This window comes from Asterias rubens, chromosome 5 (genome assembly GCF_902459465.1).
Source record: "Asterias rubens chromosome 5, eAstRub1.3, whole genome shotgun sequence".
Lineage (NCBI taxonomy): Eukaryota > Metazoa > Echinodermata > Asteroidea > Forcipulatida > Asteriidae > Asterias > Asterias rubens.
In genome coordinates this window covers 13,927,306-13,943,837 of record NC_047066.1, presented here as the reverse complement: position 1 = coordinate 13,943,837, position 16,532 = coordinate 13,927,306, and the positions used below count along the sequence as shown (strand labels likewise).

The following is a 16,532-nucleotide window of genomic DNA, read 5'->3' as shown; positions in this document are numbered from 1 at the left end:
ACATGTGATGTCACAGGTCACATCGTCTATAAGAACTGAGTATACTCCAAAGTAGGTGTGGCTATATCCCGGGTTATGCTCATTTGCAGGGGTAGGTCAGGGGTAGGTCAGGGGTAGAGCGATGTAAGTGTGAAAGGGCCTGCCGTTATTCCTTGGGTTGCCCCCAGAGAATAAACTAGTGTGAAAAGGGCTGTAGTAGTTTAAAATATTTATATGACGTCACTCTATTGATGGAAATTATTTTTACGAATCTACAATTAACTGTAGATTTGTTATGAATCTACACTCAACTGTTGATTCGTTACAAAAAGTTGAGTGTACCAACTAAAGTGATAGTTTAATTTGAAAATTACTGTCTTTCCAAAAATATTATGATATGAAAAACTCAGCTGAAAACATTTTAAATTTTTTTTTCTTTTTTTTTTCCAGAGTTAGACAATTTAATTTAGTAACAACATAATTTGAAGCAAGACATTGTAATTGATAACAGTGCAAGCACTTTATAATAATGCTTGTAGATTTTTCGAAATAGTTATAAATGTGACCAAATTTTGTTTGATAAAGTACAAAGATTGGGGGACATAGTTTAAGTCAGAGGATGGTCTTTAAAGTGTAGATTAATGACTACAATGTACTCACCTTCAGCTCATACACTTTCTCGTCCATTCTTCTTAACACAACTGACCCTGATCATCATGCCCTCATTCAGAGAAGTCCAACATTCCAAAAAGGGAACCATCACCTTCCAGAGCCGTCTTTCATAACTCGGACAACGAATAAAACATCATCATCCATTCCAAAGAAGATCAACTTCAAATCATTTATTAAAAAGCTATCATTAATAAACTTCAAACAAAGTGCAACCCAGATTATTAATCACGGCATGTATGTTTCTCGGAGTGTCTTCTCCCCCCCATAAAGAGTCCCATAGCAAAAGGGTATCAAAATATACACTGTCTGGCGTTGTCTCTGGCTGTGTATTTTCTTTATCAGAGAGAATTTCTAGGGCTCTCCATCGAGGTGTAAATATTATGAGTCTGACTGATGGATTGTTTATAAGGAAGTGTAGCATACATCAATTTTATGTCATATCAATTCTTTAAGCCCTTGGGCACACATCCAAGAAAAGAAAAAAAAGGACATAGTGAGACGGAACAGGATTGAAAAAAATGAACCAGGCATTTGATTTCTCAGGATTTTTTCTTTCCCTTATTTCAGGGTTTTCTTAAAATTTTCTTGAGCCTTCAAAAAATTCTGTTGAAGGGAGGGTATACCTTTGGTACTTATCTCCTTTGGTAATTATCTGTTTGCATTTATGGCTTTTTGGTTGGAAACGAAATTGGGCTGTGACGTTAAGCTGATCTAGATGGAGAAATTAAACACCGACCATTCCATCAAACCATTAAAAAAGTCACCCCCTGTCAATATGAAGTAATCACCCTACTCCCTAGTCCAGACAACTGCATTGTCATCAACCGTCAAAACCTCTCAATTTGCCACGGATTAAACGTAGAATCTCTACCAACAATCTAACAAGTTAGTTCCTTAATTATTATAAGCTAGGGAGTCATCTTTCCTCTTCTGCTATGTCTAAAGGGTGTGTTTAGAATTTGTAATTACTTACAAATCATCTGTCGGGAGAGTCATTATCTGAATGTGCTGCATACAGAGAAAATAAGGCCGTGTCCAAAACGACGACTTCGGCTACAGCTACGTCTAGATCAGCGCGTTTACCAGTGTTGAAGAATAGGCAGACGCGCGCGATCTAGCCGTAGCTGTAGCCAAAGTCGCCGTTTCGGACACGGCCTTACTCTGCCATGACAATGAATTGTGGTACCCGCTGCTAAAGTATAGGGTTCAAACTACCTCTAGCTACCAAGCAATCTCTAGTTGGTAAAGCCCCTTTCACATGAGAGATATTTAGCAAGGGTCCCTTGCTAAATTGTAGCATGGTTGTACAGTCTTACAAAATGTACCTTGTGTGAAAGGACGACAATTTCTTCTACTGTTACAGTTCTCTTGCAAAATCTTGTCAAACATTGCTACATTTTACAACCATGCTAAAATTAAGCAATGGACCCCAGTTTAATTGATGTTGTGTGAATAGCACTTTAGATACTGCTCTACAATCGCAAGGGATGTGGTTCATACAGGGAAAATAATTCTGCCGTGACAATGAACATCATGCCTTATGTTTTTTAACTTTGTGGTATTTCAAATCTGCAGATCCGTTATCTAAACAAATGGAGGGGGAAACATTCAAAAGACCTTTAGGCTGTTGAATGCAAACTAAACACGTCTTGAACAGATTTGTTCCATACACATTTTGTCTTAAAGAAAGCTTTGCTCAATATAGAGAATGAGTGACTTAAATTGGGAAATGCGTCACTGTACCAATAGTCATTTCCAGACGTACATGTAATAATAGACAATATAATATTGTTACTAAATCGTTGTGGTACCCGCTGCTAAAATATAGGATTCAAACTGCCTCTAGCTACCGAGCAACCTCTAGTTGGTAAGACCATGTAAGACACTGCTCTACAATCCCGGCCAAAATGCTTGGGCCACCCTTTCCTGATACAACAGTTCCCTGTGCACTTCCCATTCACATTCACATTCAAGATATTTGCACCCCCCCGCCCCCGCTCAATGTTGATTGTAATTCGGAAGACAGTCGACAAATGGAACCAACATTGAAAAGGGGGCAGGGGGGCCCAACGAGATATGGCCGGGATTGTAGAATTGCAAGCGATGTGGGTTCGAATCCCACCCGAGTAATATGCCTGTGATTTGTTTTCAAAGTGCTCAGGAAAGTATCGAGTATCAGTATACAGTGCTAACACACATCGGTGTATGTGGGTAAAACCAAAATATAGACAACTTATGAAACAGCTCCCAAAAGAAATGCAACTGCTTGATTTTGGAGTTAAAGGCACTGGACACATTTGGTAATTGTTCAAAGACCAGTCGTCTCACTTGGTGTATCTCAACATATGCATAAAATAACAAACCTGTAAAAGTTTGAACTCAAATGGTTGTTGAAGTTGTGAGATAATAATGAAAGAAAAAAACACTCTTATCACAAGAAGTTGTGTGCTTTCAGATGCTTGATTTCGAGACCTCACGCGCATGAGGTCTCAAAACCAATTTAAATATTTTACTGAGAAATTACTTCTTTCTCAAAAACTACGTTACTTCAGAGGGAGCCGTTTCTCACAATGTTTTATACTATCAACAGCTCCCCATTGTTCGTTACCAAGTAAGTTTTTATGCTAACAATTGTGTTGAGTAATTACCAATAGAGTTCAGTGCCTTTAACACACATAAGGTTCACATACGTTTGTCTTTTTTCACTCATTTTGTTGAGCCAGTGTTACTATTAAAGGGAGGTGGTGCATTCGAGCCTATGACTTACCTTCACGAAGTACCGGTCGTCCCTTAATCTGCTGAAAAGAATCCCTTAATCACATCATCAATTGATTCTTTGTAACAAATCCTTTTCATTTCGCCAAATATTTACCGTAATGATTGCGAGATAGCTGCACTATTATAAGCAAGCACACACACACCTCAATGGGCAAATCCAATTCCGATTTCTTGTGTGTATATAAAGAAAAAACCAAAAGTTCAACAACTAATAGCATTACTATTGTGTACACTCCATATTACCCAAATTTAATCTTGTTCACATTTCCTCTGTTAATACTGCTGGACAAGCCCCATAGCTAATAGAATTAAGGGATAACATAATTGTGCACATTGATTCAACATCTCAAGCTGACGCAACACAGATGCTGACCCCCCCTCAATTATACCCAGCAACTGGAATTAATCACTGATCAAATTATACTTTTGGGGAAAGTTAAGATTGTAGAGGAAATCTTGTTTTTGCAGAGTAAAGATTGCACCTATGGGCAAACGTTTGGTCCCTCCCTTGATGAAAGAAAAGCTCCAGGGTGTTTGAAGGAGTGTTGGGCATTATTAGCATCAAGAACCAACCAAACTGAAGGCCTATTTCTTCAGCCTATTTAGACTAATCAAATGTTGCAGTGTTTTACAATTATCTTGGAAACCATCTCAGCTCCCTAGGGAAGTACAGTCATCAAGTTAAAATAAAAGAGGAACCGTTAGTGATACTCTGGTCCCTTTTTTATAGTTCCTTGTGGAATGCGCTATTGATCGTTCAGCTGGATTTGTTCTGTATTTCCCATCCCTATGATTGGTTGATAAGTGTTGGGAACTGAGCGCTGGCCCACATACACCCGTGCAGTGGGGGCAACAAGGATACAACTTTGTTGCAGCAGTCAGAGTTTTTTTAATATTAAAGGAACACGTTGCCTTGGATAGGACGAGTTGGTCTTTGAAAAGCATTTGAAACCGTTTGTTATAAAACGAATGGTTAGAAAGATATTTTAAAAGTAGAATATAATGATCCACACAAGTATCACTCAAAATTGCACGGTTTTCCTCTCATGTCGTGAACTATCACGGTCAGCCATTTTATGGAGTCAGAAGTTTGACTCCACACAAATGATACAATGAAAAGGAAACCACGCAATTTTGAGGCATACTTGTGTGGATCAATATATTCTACTTTTAAAATATCTTTCTAATCGTGCACGTTTATAACAAACGATTTCAAACGCTTTTCAAAGACCAACTCGTCCGATCCAAGGCAACGTGCTCCTTTAAAGGTAGGATCTTCTTGATGTGAAACCCATTTACCATCTCATGAGAATACAAGATACACTGCAGGCTTGGTATTTCAGCTTTAAAAGGGCAAGGCCATTTTCATAAAAGGGCACTTCCTTTAGAAAATCTTGAAGTCAATGGGGAACTTTTGGAAGGGAACCAAGGCCAAGACAAGGGGAAACGGAGGCCAAAACCTCTTGGGCCGGCGTGTGTCTCCAGGTCTGAACTGTGTACAGCCCTATGTCCAACAACTAAGTAGTGGGTGATTTCAAGTGAACTGATCAAAATGGGAAAATTAATATTTTTTTTCAGAATTCACTTTTTATCACCAATAACAGGATGGAAAGGAAACAAGATGAAATGTTTAATTTTAGATGAATAAAGAAAACCCCAATTGGGGGGAGGGGGGGGGTGGGAGTAAACCCACGCAATCAGGTAGGGACTGAAAACCCAATCCACATGCAAGACTCTGGTCCGAGGTGGGATGCGAACCAGGGGTCCACAGAGGTGAAAGGCAGGGAAAGAAACTAAGCCAACCGGAGTTTAAAACAAACCCAGGCAGTTGGGTTGAACCAATTAAAGAATGAAACAACAAAACAAGTATTTAAAGATTAGATTAAAAAAGTTTATAGAAATCACATTTTACAAGCTTTAAGAATACCTTTATAAGGTAGGGTGATACTAAGTCTGAAGGAGCTTTAGGCTGACACAAAAAATAAAGGTCAACATGGCACCATGGTCATTGTGTGAATTAATTTATTCCAAGTTCAAAAATCGATTGTGTAGTTCTTAAGATATGATCCCACTTCCGGTTAACCCGGAAGTAAAGGTCAATACTGGGTCACGGTAACCCATGCTTGATTTTCAATGCCCAAAGAGTCCATAACTAAAAAAGTTTGAAAATCTGTTGTGTAGTTCTTGAAATAAGGTCCCACTTCCGGTTGACCCGGAAATAAAGGTCAACATGGGGTCACACCTACCCCATGTGAATGTCCAATGCCAAAGGAGTCCATAACTGAAAAAAAGTCTGAAAATCGGTTGTGTTGTTTTTTAGATAAGGTCCCACTTCCAGTTGACCCGGAAATCAAACGGAGAGTAACAGAGTAGCACAGCTTGCTTCAAATCTTTGAGAAAACAATTGAATATTTTTCATTAGGCATAATACCTGATAAGGTGTCTCTATAAAGCTAAATCTATGCAGACATTCTACAGTCATCTTGGCATGATTTATTCATACTGAACTTAAAATAACTCTGAACCCGACGATCCCAGATACCAAAAACGGTCCGCCTTTAATCCGAGTAGATTGTACGATTTGCTCTCTGAAGAACATTCAAACTCTGTTATAATTGTTCATTGGGCAAAATACCTGATGAGGCGTGACTATAATGCTGCATAGACATTCTACAGTCATCTTGGCACGATTTATTCATACCAAACTTAAAATAACTCTGAACCCAACAATCCCAGATACCAAAAAGGGTCCGCCTTTAATCCGAGCGGAAAGTACGATTTGCTCTCCTGAAGATTCTTGAGTATGCAATCCATAAATCAATTTGTGTTTCTCTAGCCAGTCCATTTCATCACACATGCCCCAAAATACATTTCCATACCTCATTTCCAAACAGTTGCTTGACTTGGAAAACTGTCTCTTAACCCCTCGTTGAATCGATACACATATTTGGCAATAAAGGCATGTGTGCATGTCTGCACTTAGAGATTAAACAAACCCATAAATCACATATGTAAATATGAGTGCATGTTCTGGCAAGCAACCAAACACATGAGAAAGAATTGCCCCAGACGGTCCGCAAGTCCTCTAAACAAGAGACTTTTTATCATGTGTTATTGGTGACTCAACCTTTTTAATCTGAGCCACATCTGCATTCATAAATCTCATCAATAATTTCGGCCTCTTTTTGTAGCAGTTTTTCATGGGTTTCCTTAGGTAGGATTTCTTTGAAGGCATTCAAGCCCAACAGCAGCAAAGGAAAACTCCCTCCCTGTTTCTTTCCTCAAAAACTCTCAGACCTCTGACTTTTTCACCAGAGGTTACTAGATGAGACATTTAGCCCTTTTCACACGACATCAATTTTTGCACGGGGTCCCTTGCTTAATTTTAACATGGTTGTAAAAACTTTACAAAGTGCACTTTGTGTGAAAGAACGACAATGTTTTGACTACGTACAAAGTCCCCTGTGAAATCTTAAATTTGCTGTCCTTTATGGATAGTGTAAACATTGATTTCCTTTCACACAATGGTGCATTGTGTAAAATTTAGAGCATTTTAGGGAAAATGATGCTGTAACCAGGGGCCAATTTCATAGAGCTGATTAAGCAAAAAATTTGGTTAAGCACGAAAATAGCTCGCTTATTTTATACATGTTACTGGCCTAAATTTCATGCCATATGCAGTGCTTGTGACTGGTATTTAGCTGTTGTTTACTAAGCATAACTATTGAGTGGAGTTTTGCTTAAAGGTAAGGTACATGTTTGGTAATTACTCAAAACAAATATTAACTTAAAAACTGACTTGGTAACTAGCATTGGAGAGCTGTTGATGGTATAAAACATTGTGGGAAACGACTCCCTCTGAAGTAACGTAGTTTTTGAGAAAGAGGTAATTTCTCACTAAAATAATAAAAGACTTCTAGTCTTTTATTCCTATCTGGAAGCACACAGATTCGTCCAACAAGGGTGTTTTTTTTCCCTCTTTTTCTCCCAACTCCGATGACCAATTGAGCTCAAATTTTCACAGGTTTGTTATTTTATGCATATGTTGAGATACACCAATAGTGTACCTTCCCTTTAAAGGCAGTGGATACTATTGGTAATTGTCAAAGACTAGCCTTCACAGTTGGTGTATCTCAACATATGCATAAAATAACAAACCTGTGAAAATTTGAGCTCAATCGGTAAGAACTTGCGAGATAATAATGAAAGAAAAATTTAGATGGTTGATTTTGAGACCTCAAGTTCTAAATCTGAGGTCTCAAAATCAAATTCGTGGAAAATTACTTCTTTCTCGAAAACTATGGCACTTCAGAGGGAGCCGTTTCTCACAATGTTTTATACCATCAACCTCTCCCCATTACTCGTCACCAAGCAAGGTTTTATGGTAATAATTATTTTTAGTAATTACCAATAGTGTTCACTGCCTTTAAGCAGAATTCTGTGCTTAAGCACCTCTGTGAAATTAGGCCCAGGGTTCAGGGAGATTTTTGTTCTCCAGAAAACGGACAGATTGGTTTACTTTCAGAAAATATTCCACAGAATTAGGGCGAGTGGGCAGCTCTGCTGATTCTAAATATAAATCAATACAATTGTAAAATAAATATTTGCGTTGGCTGTTTTTATAAGCCCTCCAAATACCAATTAAAATGCTGGTTTGATGGAAATGAATAGTTAAGAGCCATCACAAGGGGGCTTGTACTGAAGTAGGAATCCCTTAATCCCTTGGATTAGCACCTTTTGTCTGTATTCTTCTCACAACCTCTGTCAATGGGTCATTAAACAGTATTATTATTATTGGTTGACTAAAAACATCCAAACTTTGCAGCCAAAGGCTGAATTGAGTTTAAAATACAGAGTTGTATACAAATTTGTTAAAAATTACAGAAAAAAAACATTTAAAAATACAAATTGTTTTTATACATTCAAAAGTAAATTGGCTTGTGCAAGTGACTAAAATATAACACAAAGTTGCATGTATAAAAGCTGTTTGTGAATAACATTATGTAGGCTTGTCGCTCTAAATATTCCCATGTTTGTTTGGATCTTGCAATGAAAATAGAAAGGTTTGCACTCTGAACTATTGATTGATTGATTAATCAGCTATTGATTAGTTTGTATTGGGCAAGATCCATATTATGTTCAAATGTTGGCTTTTGGTCTGATACAAATATTTCTTTTCTGTTGAGTACTGAAGAATACTTACCCCAATAATACAGTGTGTGATAAATCTTGCTCAATTAAAACTGTTGTGGTAAACTGTGAAGGTTTTCCTGTTTTGTAAAAACAAAATCTGGTCCCAAATACATTTTGAGGGATTTTCCCCAAACATTTCAAGCCTTGATGACCATCACAATTCTAGAGAGAAACCATTACTCAGTGTTAAAGGCACTGTTGGTAATTACTTAAAACAATTGTAAGCGACAAATCTTTCGTAGTAACAAGCAATAGAGAGCTGTTGATAGCCTAAAACAAATTTGTGCAACAAGGGTGTTTGCTCTTTCAAATATTTTCTTGCAACTTCGATGACCAATTGAATCACAGATTTGTTATTTGACGTCCCATCCGAAGGATTATGGTTAAGTGTCTTGCTTAAGGCCTAGGTGTCACGACTGGGATTCGAACCCGCACTCTGCTGATCAGAAACACCAGAGTTTGAGTCCGGTGCTCTTATCCCGCTAGGCTATGACCCGCTATATAGTTATTTTTGCATAGGGCAGTTGTTTTAAAGTTAAATGCAGTAGACTCTATTGGTAAGTACTTAAAATAATTATTAGCATAAAACCTTTCCTGGCAACGAGTAATGGGGAGAGGTTGATAGTATAAAACTTTGTGAGAAACAGCTCCCTCTGAAGTAATGTAGTTTTCAAAGAAAGAAGTAATTTTCCGCAGATTTTAATTCGAGATCTCAGATTTAGAATTTGAGGTCTCAAAATCAAGCATCTGAAAGCACACAACTTCTTGTGACAAGGGTGTTTTTTTATTTTTTGCATAGATACACCAACTGTGAAGGCTAGTCTTTGACAATTACCAATAGTGTCCAGTATCTTTAATCTTGTGACTCAAATCATTTATTAGACAATACTTATATCCCAGGATAAGGGATGTCAGCAGCCTCCAATCACGGCATCTTTTGGTGATAGAGTACATCTCAGAACCCATCAATCTTATAAATTACTCTCATTTAATACTAATTGAATGTCCATATCTATTAATTAGCCAAACGAACCTTCACCAATTACTCATTCCTATAGACTAAGGTTATGCTTATGGAAAAAACATATCCCGATCTGTCCATCAATCATTCCATCCAAGCAATCCATCCCATCCCTCCATATTTGACACCATTCCCTCCAGTCCAGCGGATGATACTTGTGTGTCATTCACTTAAAACAAACTGCAGTCACTAACTGTTTTAAACGCGGCGGCTTCCTGCGACCCGATCCATCCTGATAAAGGAGAAATTATGATTGTTTCCTTATCGGAAGCTGAAACTGTTGCCATCACCCTGCCCCAAGGGAGGGAATTATCACCCCACCCTCCTGCCTCACAAATGTCACCTTAACACACGAAAATAAATGACGTCACAATGCAAATCCACGGTAAACACGCAATATGGTCGCCCAATTCTTCTGCTAACTTGTGAAATACGCAAACGGCTTAAGGTACAGTAAGAACGCAAGTTTGCTTACCGTTAAGCAACGCTATGAAATTCGGCCCAGGGGTAATAATGTCGGAAGCGCTTTGAGACACCCCTCAAAAGTTTGCCATTGACTGTAAGATTTTCCAATGGAAGTGCCTTTTGCAAAATGAAAATGGCCTTGCCCTTTCAACATGTTCAAACATAAAATTCCAGGTCTGCAACTTTTCCTTTTTTCTAGGGACCGTCCCTATTTTTTGGAGAATCCATATATGTCAAAAAAAGTAGAGAAAGTCCTTAATTCTGAAAATCTTGTATAACTAAACTCAACTGAAAAATAAGATATGAATTTGGTAATGACGCTGTCCTTAATAATTACTTATGACTGTGATCTTCAATTTTCTGGATCTTACAAATGCCTGAAACCAGTGAATTATTTTGTTACATGCCCAATTTGTGTCTTTGTGCACATACAATAGATGGATTGCAATAGGCGTCATCGGCCGCCATATTTGATGAATTGTGCTTGCTTGAAGAGCTACCATTGGCTTTGAGTAGTCACGCGTGCCCTTTTCCATTGTCTTACATTAAAGATGACGGTCGAAGACGCGTATTGCAACCCATCTATAGACTGTGGGTGGCTAGACACAGATGTGACCTCTTGTCCCTGTTTCTGACTTTTTCTATGTTGGCAGGTATGTAATATTGGACAGGGCTCAATTTCTTTTACAGTGGACCACTAGACCTGAGGCTAGTGGTTTTAGTGTCAGGCCAGTAAATTAATAATTTGGCGTGTCATGGCCGAGCGGTTAAGAGCACCGGTTTCAAGCTCTGGTGTTTGATCAAAAGAGTGTGGGTTCGAGTCCCGGTCGTGACACTTGCCATGTCAAATTGGGGAGGTAGTGCTTTCTGCTCTACCAGCCAGGCTTCGGATTGATGATACACAAGCCTACATCCATCATATGGACTGTAAAGGGGGTAACCCTGTTTCAGCCCTAGGAGTAGGTGGCAACGGCCATGTGGCAAAAATAATTATAGCCCACACCTTGAAGTGGTCTTCAGGTCTTGGGTGTCTGGCGACTTGCATAAACAAAATAATTTTAAAAAGTCTCGTGTTTTTCTCTATGCGTAATAACAAAAACAAAAAGTGAACAAGTCAATAGTAGGCAAGATCTATACTTTATTATTATCATTGGGATAAAAAATGTGTGGATTGATTATTTCTAGCATAAACTTTCTCCAGTTTCTGTTTTAGTTATTTCAATACTTTATACTTCAATACTAAATAGTTTCTTAAAAGAAAACAGTAGTGGCATATACTGTGCTTCGGTTGCTTGGCAGAATATCAAGAAAAAAAGGAAAAATCATTTTGTATCCTTGCATAAAACTGCATCGATAACTCATATTGATGCGTTTTCCTTCATGAAACCCAAAACCATTCGGTTTAAGCCTTGCGAACATCTACAATATCTGAAGAAAGTGTATTTGATTTGCTTTATTCCCTGATAATGCCAGTGTTTGTGCAATTCAGCGCTGATAAGCTGTTTGTAAAGAAACCATGGAGAGAAGAGTCAACATCTTTCTCCAAAGACATTCACACCCAGCTTTTCGATTTGTTTAAAACATTTCCTTTTAGTCTTTCTATAATTGAATCTTGAGACTTTTAGTTTTTATCGACAGTAAATGCACACAATGAGCAAGATTCCTTCGATTGTATTTGTCGACATTGACTCCATTTATGGATCTTCATCTGCCCTTGGAAGTTTGACCCTTCTCTTTGTAAAATTGTGTGACCACATTAGTCGGTTGTTTACGACGAGATAAATATGTAAGGAAACTCAGAGAATTTTGAACCATTAAGAAGCACAAAGACTTATAGTAATGCACTGCCATAGCTAACAACTTTAATGGTCATGTTTAGTGAAAATTAAGTTTCCGGCCAAATAATGTGATTTGGATATCTCTTAAGCTACCCTTTTTGACAGTGGGGTAGAGTGAGTGCAGTTCAGTGAACTCAGGAGACACTCTGCCGAGTATAGAATCTGTAAAGACTATTCCATCTTTATGGATTATTCCAACACAAGCGTTGCGCGGTGGTTGACCCGTGTATGCCAGGGACACTGTTACGTGACGCAGAGCAAAAGAATCGCGAGAGACAGCATTTAAAATGTCTGCTTTGTCACAACTTGATAATAGCCTTTTTCTGTGAACGTGGTTAAAAGTCTTTAAGCCTGGGATGAGCAAACTTGATGAGGTAGACTAGCCCAGTCCGAAAGCGAGTTTGGAAAAGGTAGACTTGCTCTAGGACATCTGCCAAAGGGTCCTTTGTGCTAACCCTTATCTATAACTGGACCCAAACTTCTATGAAAAAAAATGATTGCTCTGGTTTTGGAATTGGATGGCTTAAAGGCAGAGCAAGCACGTTCGATTATAGCTTTGGGTGCTGGATTGACTTATGCAGGGGGATTCTGTCAGATTGGGAAAGATTTCTAGTCATAATAACTCATGGAGTGAAGTTGATTGACACAATATTGCAGTCGTTTGTACTCCCATGGTACGTAGGTTTGTATCAGATACAACTCCTGTACTAATAAGAGTGTGGATCTGAATCATAGATTTATATATAAGAACTAGAAGGCGCACTGGCCTATATACGCGACCCAGCGTGTACGCATGCGGCCATTTTGTAAGTTGACAAAACAGCATTGATAAGCATGTGTTTACGCGGCCCGTTGTGCGGCCATTTTGTAAGTTGACAAAACAGTTGACAAAACAGCATTGATTAGCGTGTGTTTACGCGACCCGTTGTGCGGCCATTTTGTAAGTTGACAAAACAGCAGCGCGTAGCGTTATAAAACACAAACTCCAACGTGGACTTCATATTCAACGCGTGTGTCTCCTTGCGGGTCCCGTCGCGTTTGTGCAAGTAGCATCACCAGTGCGCCCTCTAGTTCTAGAGATAACTCTATGATCTGAATGCAGTTCGCAGAGTTTCAAATTTTGAGTTTCATCACTGAATGTTAGGGGCCATTCAGCGTTGTCAACGTTTAAACATTTTGATTTGTTTCTCTTCTCAAAATTGTGGGTGGGTCATATGAAATTCAATTTTTATTTAAAACAAAATTATGTATTATGTAACATTTGAAAAAGAATAAGACAAAATACCCAGCAGCTGGCCAATATCGCCAGTTTCATTCCTGATTAAACTACAAAGTAAAAGTTGTTGGTTTAAGCCAGGAAAAGCCTTTTTTAGGCATCTGAAAGCACACAAATTTGTGCGACATGGGTGTTTTTTCTTTCATTATTCTCTTGCAACTTTGATGACCAATTAAGTAAAAGTTTTCACAGATCGTTATTTGATACATATTTTGGGATACACCAAGTGAGAATACTGGTCTTCGACAATTACTAAAGGTGTCTAGTGCCTTAAATATATCAGAGAATTTTGTCTTTTAGAAAGAAAAAACCCAATCAAGTTAAACTTAGGCTGATTGTACAAAGAGTCAATATCTCCAACACGATATTTTTTTTTACTTAAACAGTCATCGACCCTCAACACATGAAAGAGAATGGATAAAAAACCAGAAAAAACCCAGCGGCTCTTATGAAGATATCTTCTTCCGTTTATAATAAAAGAAATACCTGCAGAAATCAAAAAAGATTCAGCCAACCTTTTCATAACTGGTACTTTCACATGTTTTAGAGATCAAGACGGTTTGACAACAAACAATAAGTACCTCAGGGCAGAGGATAGATTATAAAAGCTGAAGTACAAATATCAGCGAATCCCTCCAGGGAGTTGATACCTGGCCTTGAATGTCAATATATTTGTATAACCATAGAGCAAGCATCAGACTTATCTTATCATGTCAGTGTTTTGTCTGTAACAGAGTAATAGCCAAGAGGGATATATTTTTTACAAACTTCTGGTACTATTCAACTGTTTTATTGAAAATTAGTTTATGGGAAACTTTGTTATATATTACAAAATAATATTTTAATATTGTAACATGCTGGTGCTCTACCAACTGAGCTATCTAGTACTAGTGGAAGTGTCGTGGCTGAGCAGTTAAGAGCAACGAACTCTGGTGTTTCTGATCAGCAGAGTGTGGGTTCGAATCCCCCAGTTGGGACACTTGTTTCATTTTAAAGGAACACCTTGCCTTGGATCGGACGAGTTGGTCTTTAAAGCGTTTGTGACCGTTTTTTTTATAAAAAATACATGTGGTTGGAAAGATGTTTTAAAAGTAGAATACAATGATCCACACAAGTTTGCCTCGAAATTGCGTGGTTTTCCTTTTACTCTGCGAAATAACACGGTCGGCCATTTATGGGAGTCACAACTTTGACTCCCATAAATGGCTGACCGTGTTAGTCGACGAGGTAAAAGGAAAACCGTGCAATTTCGAGGCATGTTTGTGTGGATCATTATATTTTACTTTTACAACATCTTTCTACCCATAATGCATTTTATTAAAAAAAACGGTTACAAACGCTTTTCAAAGACCAACTCGGCCGATCCAAGGCAACGTGTTCCTTTAAGCAAGCAAACACCATTGCTTCGTCCTTCGACTGGGACGTAAAGCCATTGGTCCCATGTGTTTTGTAATGGAAGAGAAGGGGTTCGCCCCGGTGTTCCTGGCTGCTGAATGCGAAGTAGCATCTTGTAAAGCCTTATAAGGTGCTACATAATTGGGTCACAGAATTCCTAACTTCAATAACCTATCTTTCTGTATAAATATATACTATCGGTAAGTGTCTTGAGTACCTTGTTGGTAGATGCGTGCGCTGTATAAGACTTTGATATTACTACTAATATTGGCAGTTATGGTTGAATGATTGGGGGGGGAAAGCAAAGGACAAGATACAAAAAAAAACACAAAACCATAATGGAATTCGAACCCACGACCTTTGCAATTTTAGAGCACTGTCTTACCATCTGGTAGCTAGGGGCTTGGATATACTACCCAAAATTTATATTCTTTATCCCGATGCAAATTTCCATCTATTAAAATGAAACAAAATTAAACAAATAATTCTCTTCAATTTGTTTTACAGTCAGATGAATACAGTGACTCTAGCGATGGTCATAATGAGCAGTTCCCCTCCGCCTGGCACTCCCCATTCATGGTCAAACTGGCCCTGATCTTCGTCTACACACAACTAGTCGTCTACAACATCGAGGTGTCTACAAAGCCCCTGTCCTACACTGCCAGTGGCCCCATCATGGAAGTAGCTACCAAAGGATTAGTCCAGAAAGTTGGAGTGTCCAGGCTGGTGCAGTTGTGTGTCCTGATCGGTACTTACATCTATAGGCTTTACCACCCCGATGAGTTTGTGTTTGATTACTGATGATGTGGTTCTTAGCATTGACTGAGGAAAGGTCGTGCTTGTCCAAGCAGGCACTCGTGCACTTGGCCCAATTTCATTTTTTATCCCCCATTTTTTTTTCTCGCCAGACTCGTAAGGCCTGAAGGCCACTTCAAGGTGTGGGTTACAATCAACTTTTTTTCAGGGGCGGTTGCCACCTACTCCTGGGGCTGAAACAGGGTTACTCCCTTCACAGTTTATATGGATGTAGGCTTAGGTATCGTCCATCGTCCATCAGCCTGGCTGGTCAGAAACCTGACTGGTAGAGCGGAAAGCACTACCTTCCGAAATACAGCTGTTTTGCAGAAAGTACTGCTTGAAAAACTTCTTTGCTAAGCAAAAATTGAGTGGGGCACCAGTTACAATAACGTAAAATTATATAGTTTTGGCTGGTTACCTGTTTCTGTTAAGCAATACTTTACTGTGCTTTGCAAATTTCATACAGCTGTTATGCAGAAAGTAAAAATTAATTTGCGAAGCAAAAATTTAGTGGGGCACCTAACCTGTTTCTGTTAAGCAATACTTTTCTGTGCTTAGCAATTTTTTTCTTTTTTGCTTACTGGCTCTTTGAAATTGGGTCCAGGTGCTAAAAGTTACATTTGGCTGGACTTGAACCCCCGACCTTCAATGTAAATGTTAAGATGTTTTATTTCCTAAACAAAAGTGAAAAAAAAATGACAACTGTCCAACTGAGAATCGTTTTGGAAAAGGTGTGTGGAAAACACCACTGGAATGCACATAAATTTGCTTAGCATCAAATTTTTTCCTTCATAAAAACAAGATTACCAATTGTTGCATATTGCTTGTTACTGGCATTCAGCTGTTGTTTGCTCATCCTGAAAATCAGGTTGGTAATCATGTTTTTATTAAAAAAATAATTTTCATGCTAAGCAAATTTTTGTGCTTACAGGCTTTCTGAAATTGGGCCCAGTCACTGCCTTAAGTAAATGAGACCAAATCGCTTTATGTTCATTTAACGCCAGCTGTTATTTTTCCGTTTTTGCTGGCGTGCGATTTAATTGATTTGTGACTTGGCAAAGTTTGTTTCTGGCGTGCGATTTAATTGATTTGTGACTTGGCAAAGTTTGTTTAACCT

At 38.5% G+C, this 16,532-nt stretch overlaps 1 protein-coding gene across 1 annotated transcript in view; it reads left to right on the top strand.

Annotated features, from left to right (window-relative positions):
- Positions 1-15,552, top strand: part of LOC117290873 — a 40,291-nt gene extending 24,739 nt beyond the window's left edge. The window contains exon 8 of the mRNA XM_033772430.1: positions 15,125-15,552. Within this exon, the coding sequence (XP_033628321.1) occupies positions 15,125-15,418 (294 nt within the window). The 3' untranslated portion in view covers positions 15,419-15,552. The remainder of the gene's footprint in view (positions 1-15,124) is intronic.
- The last annotated feature ends 980 nt before the right edge of the window (positions 15,553-16,532 follow it).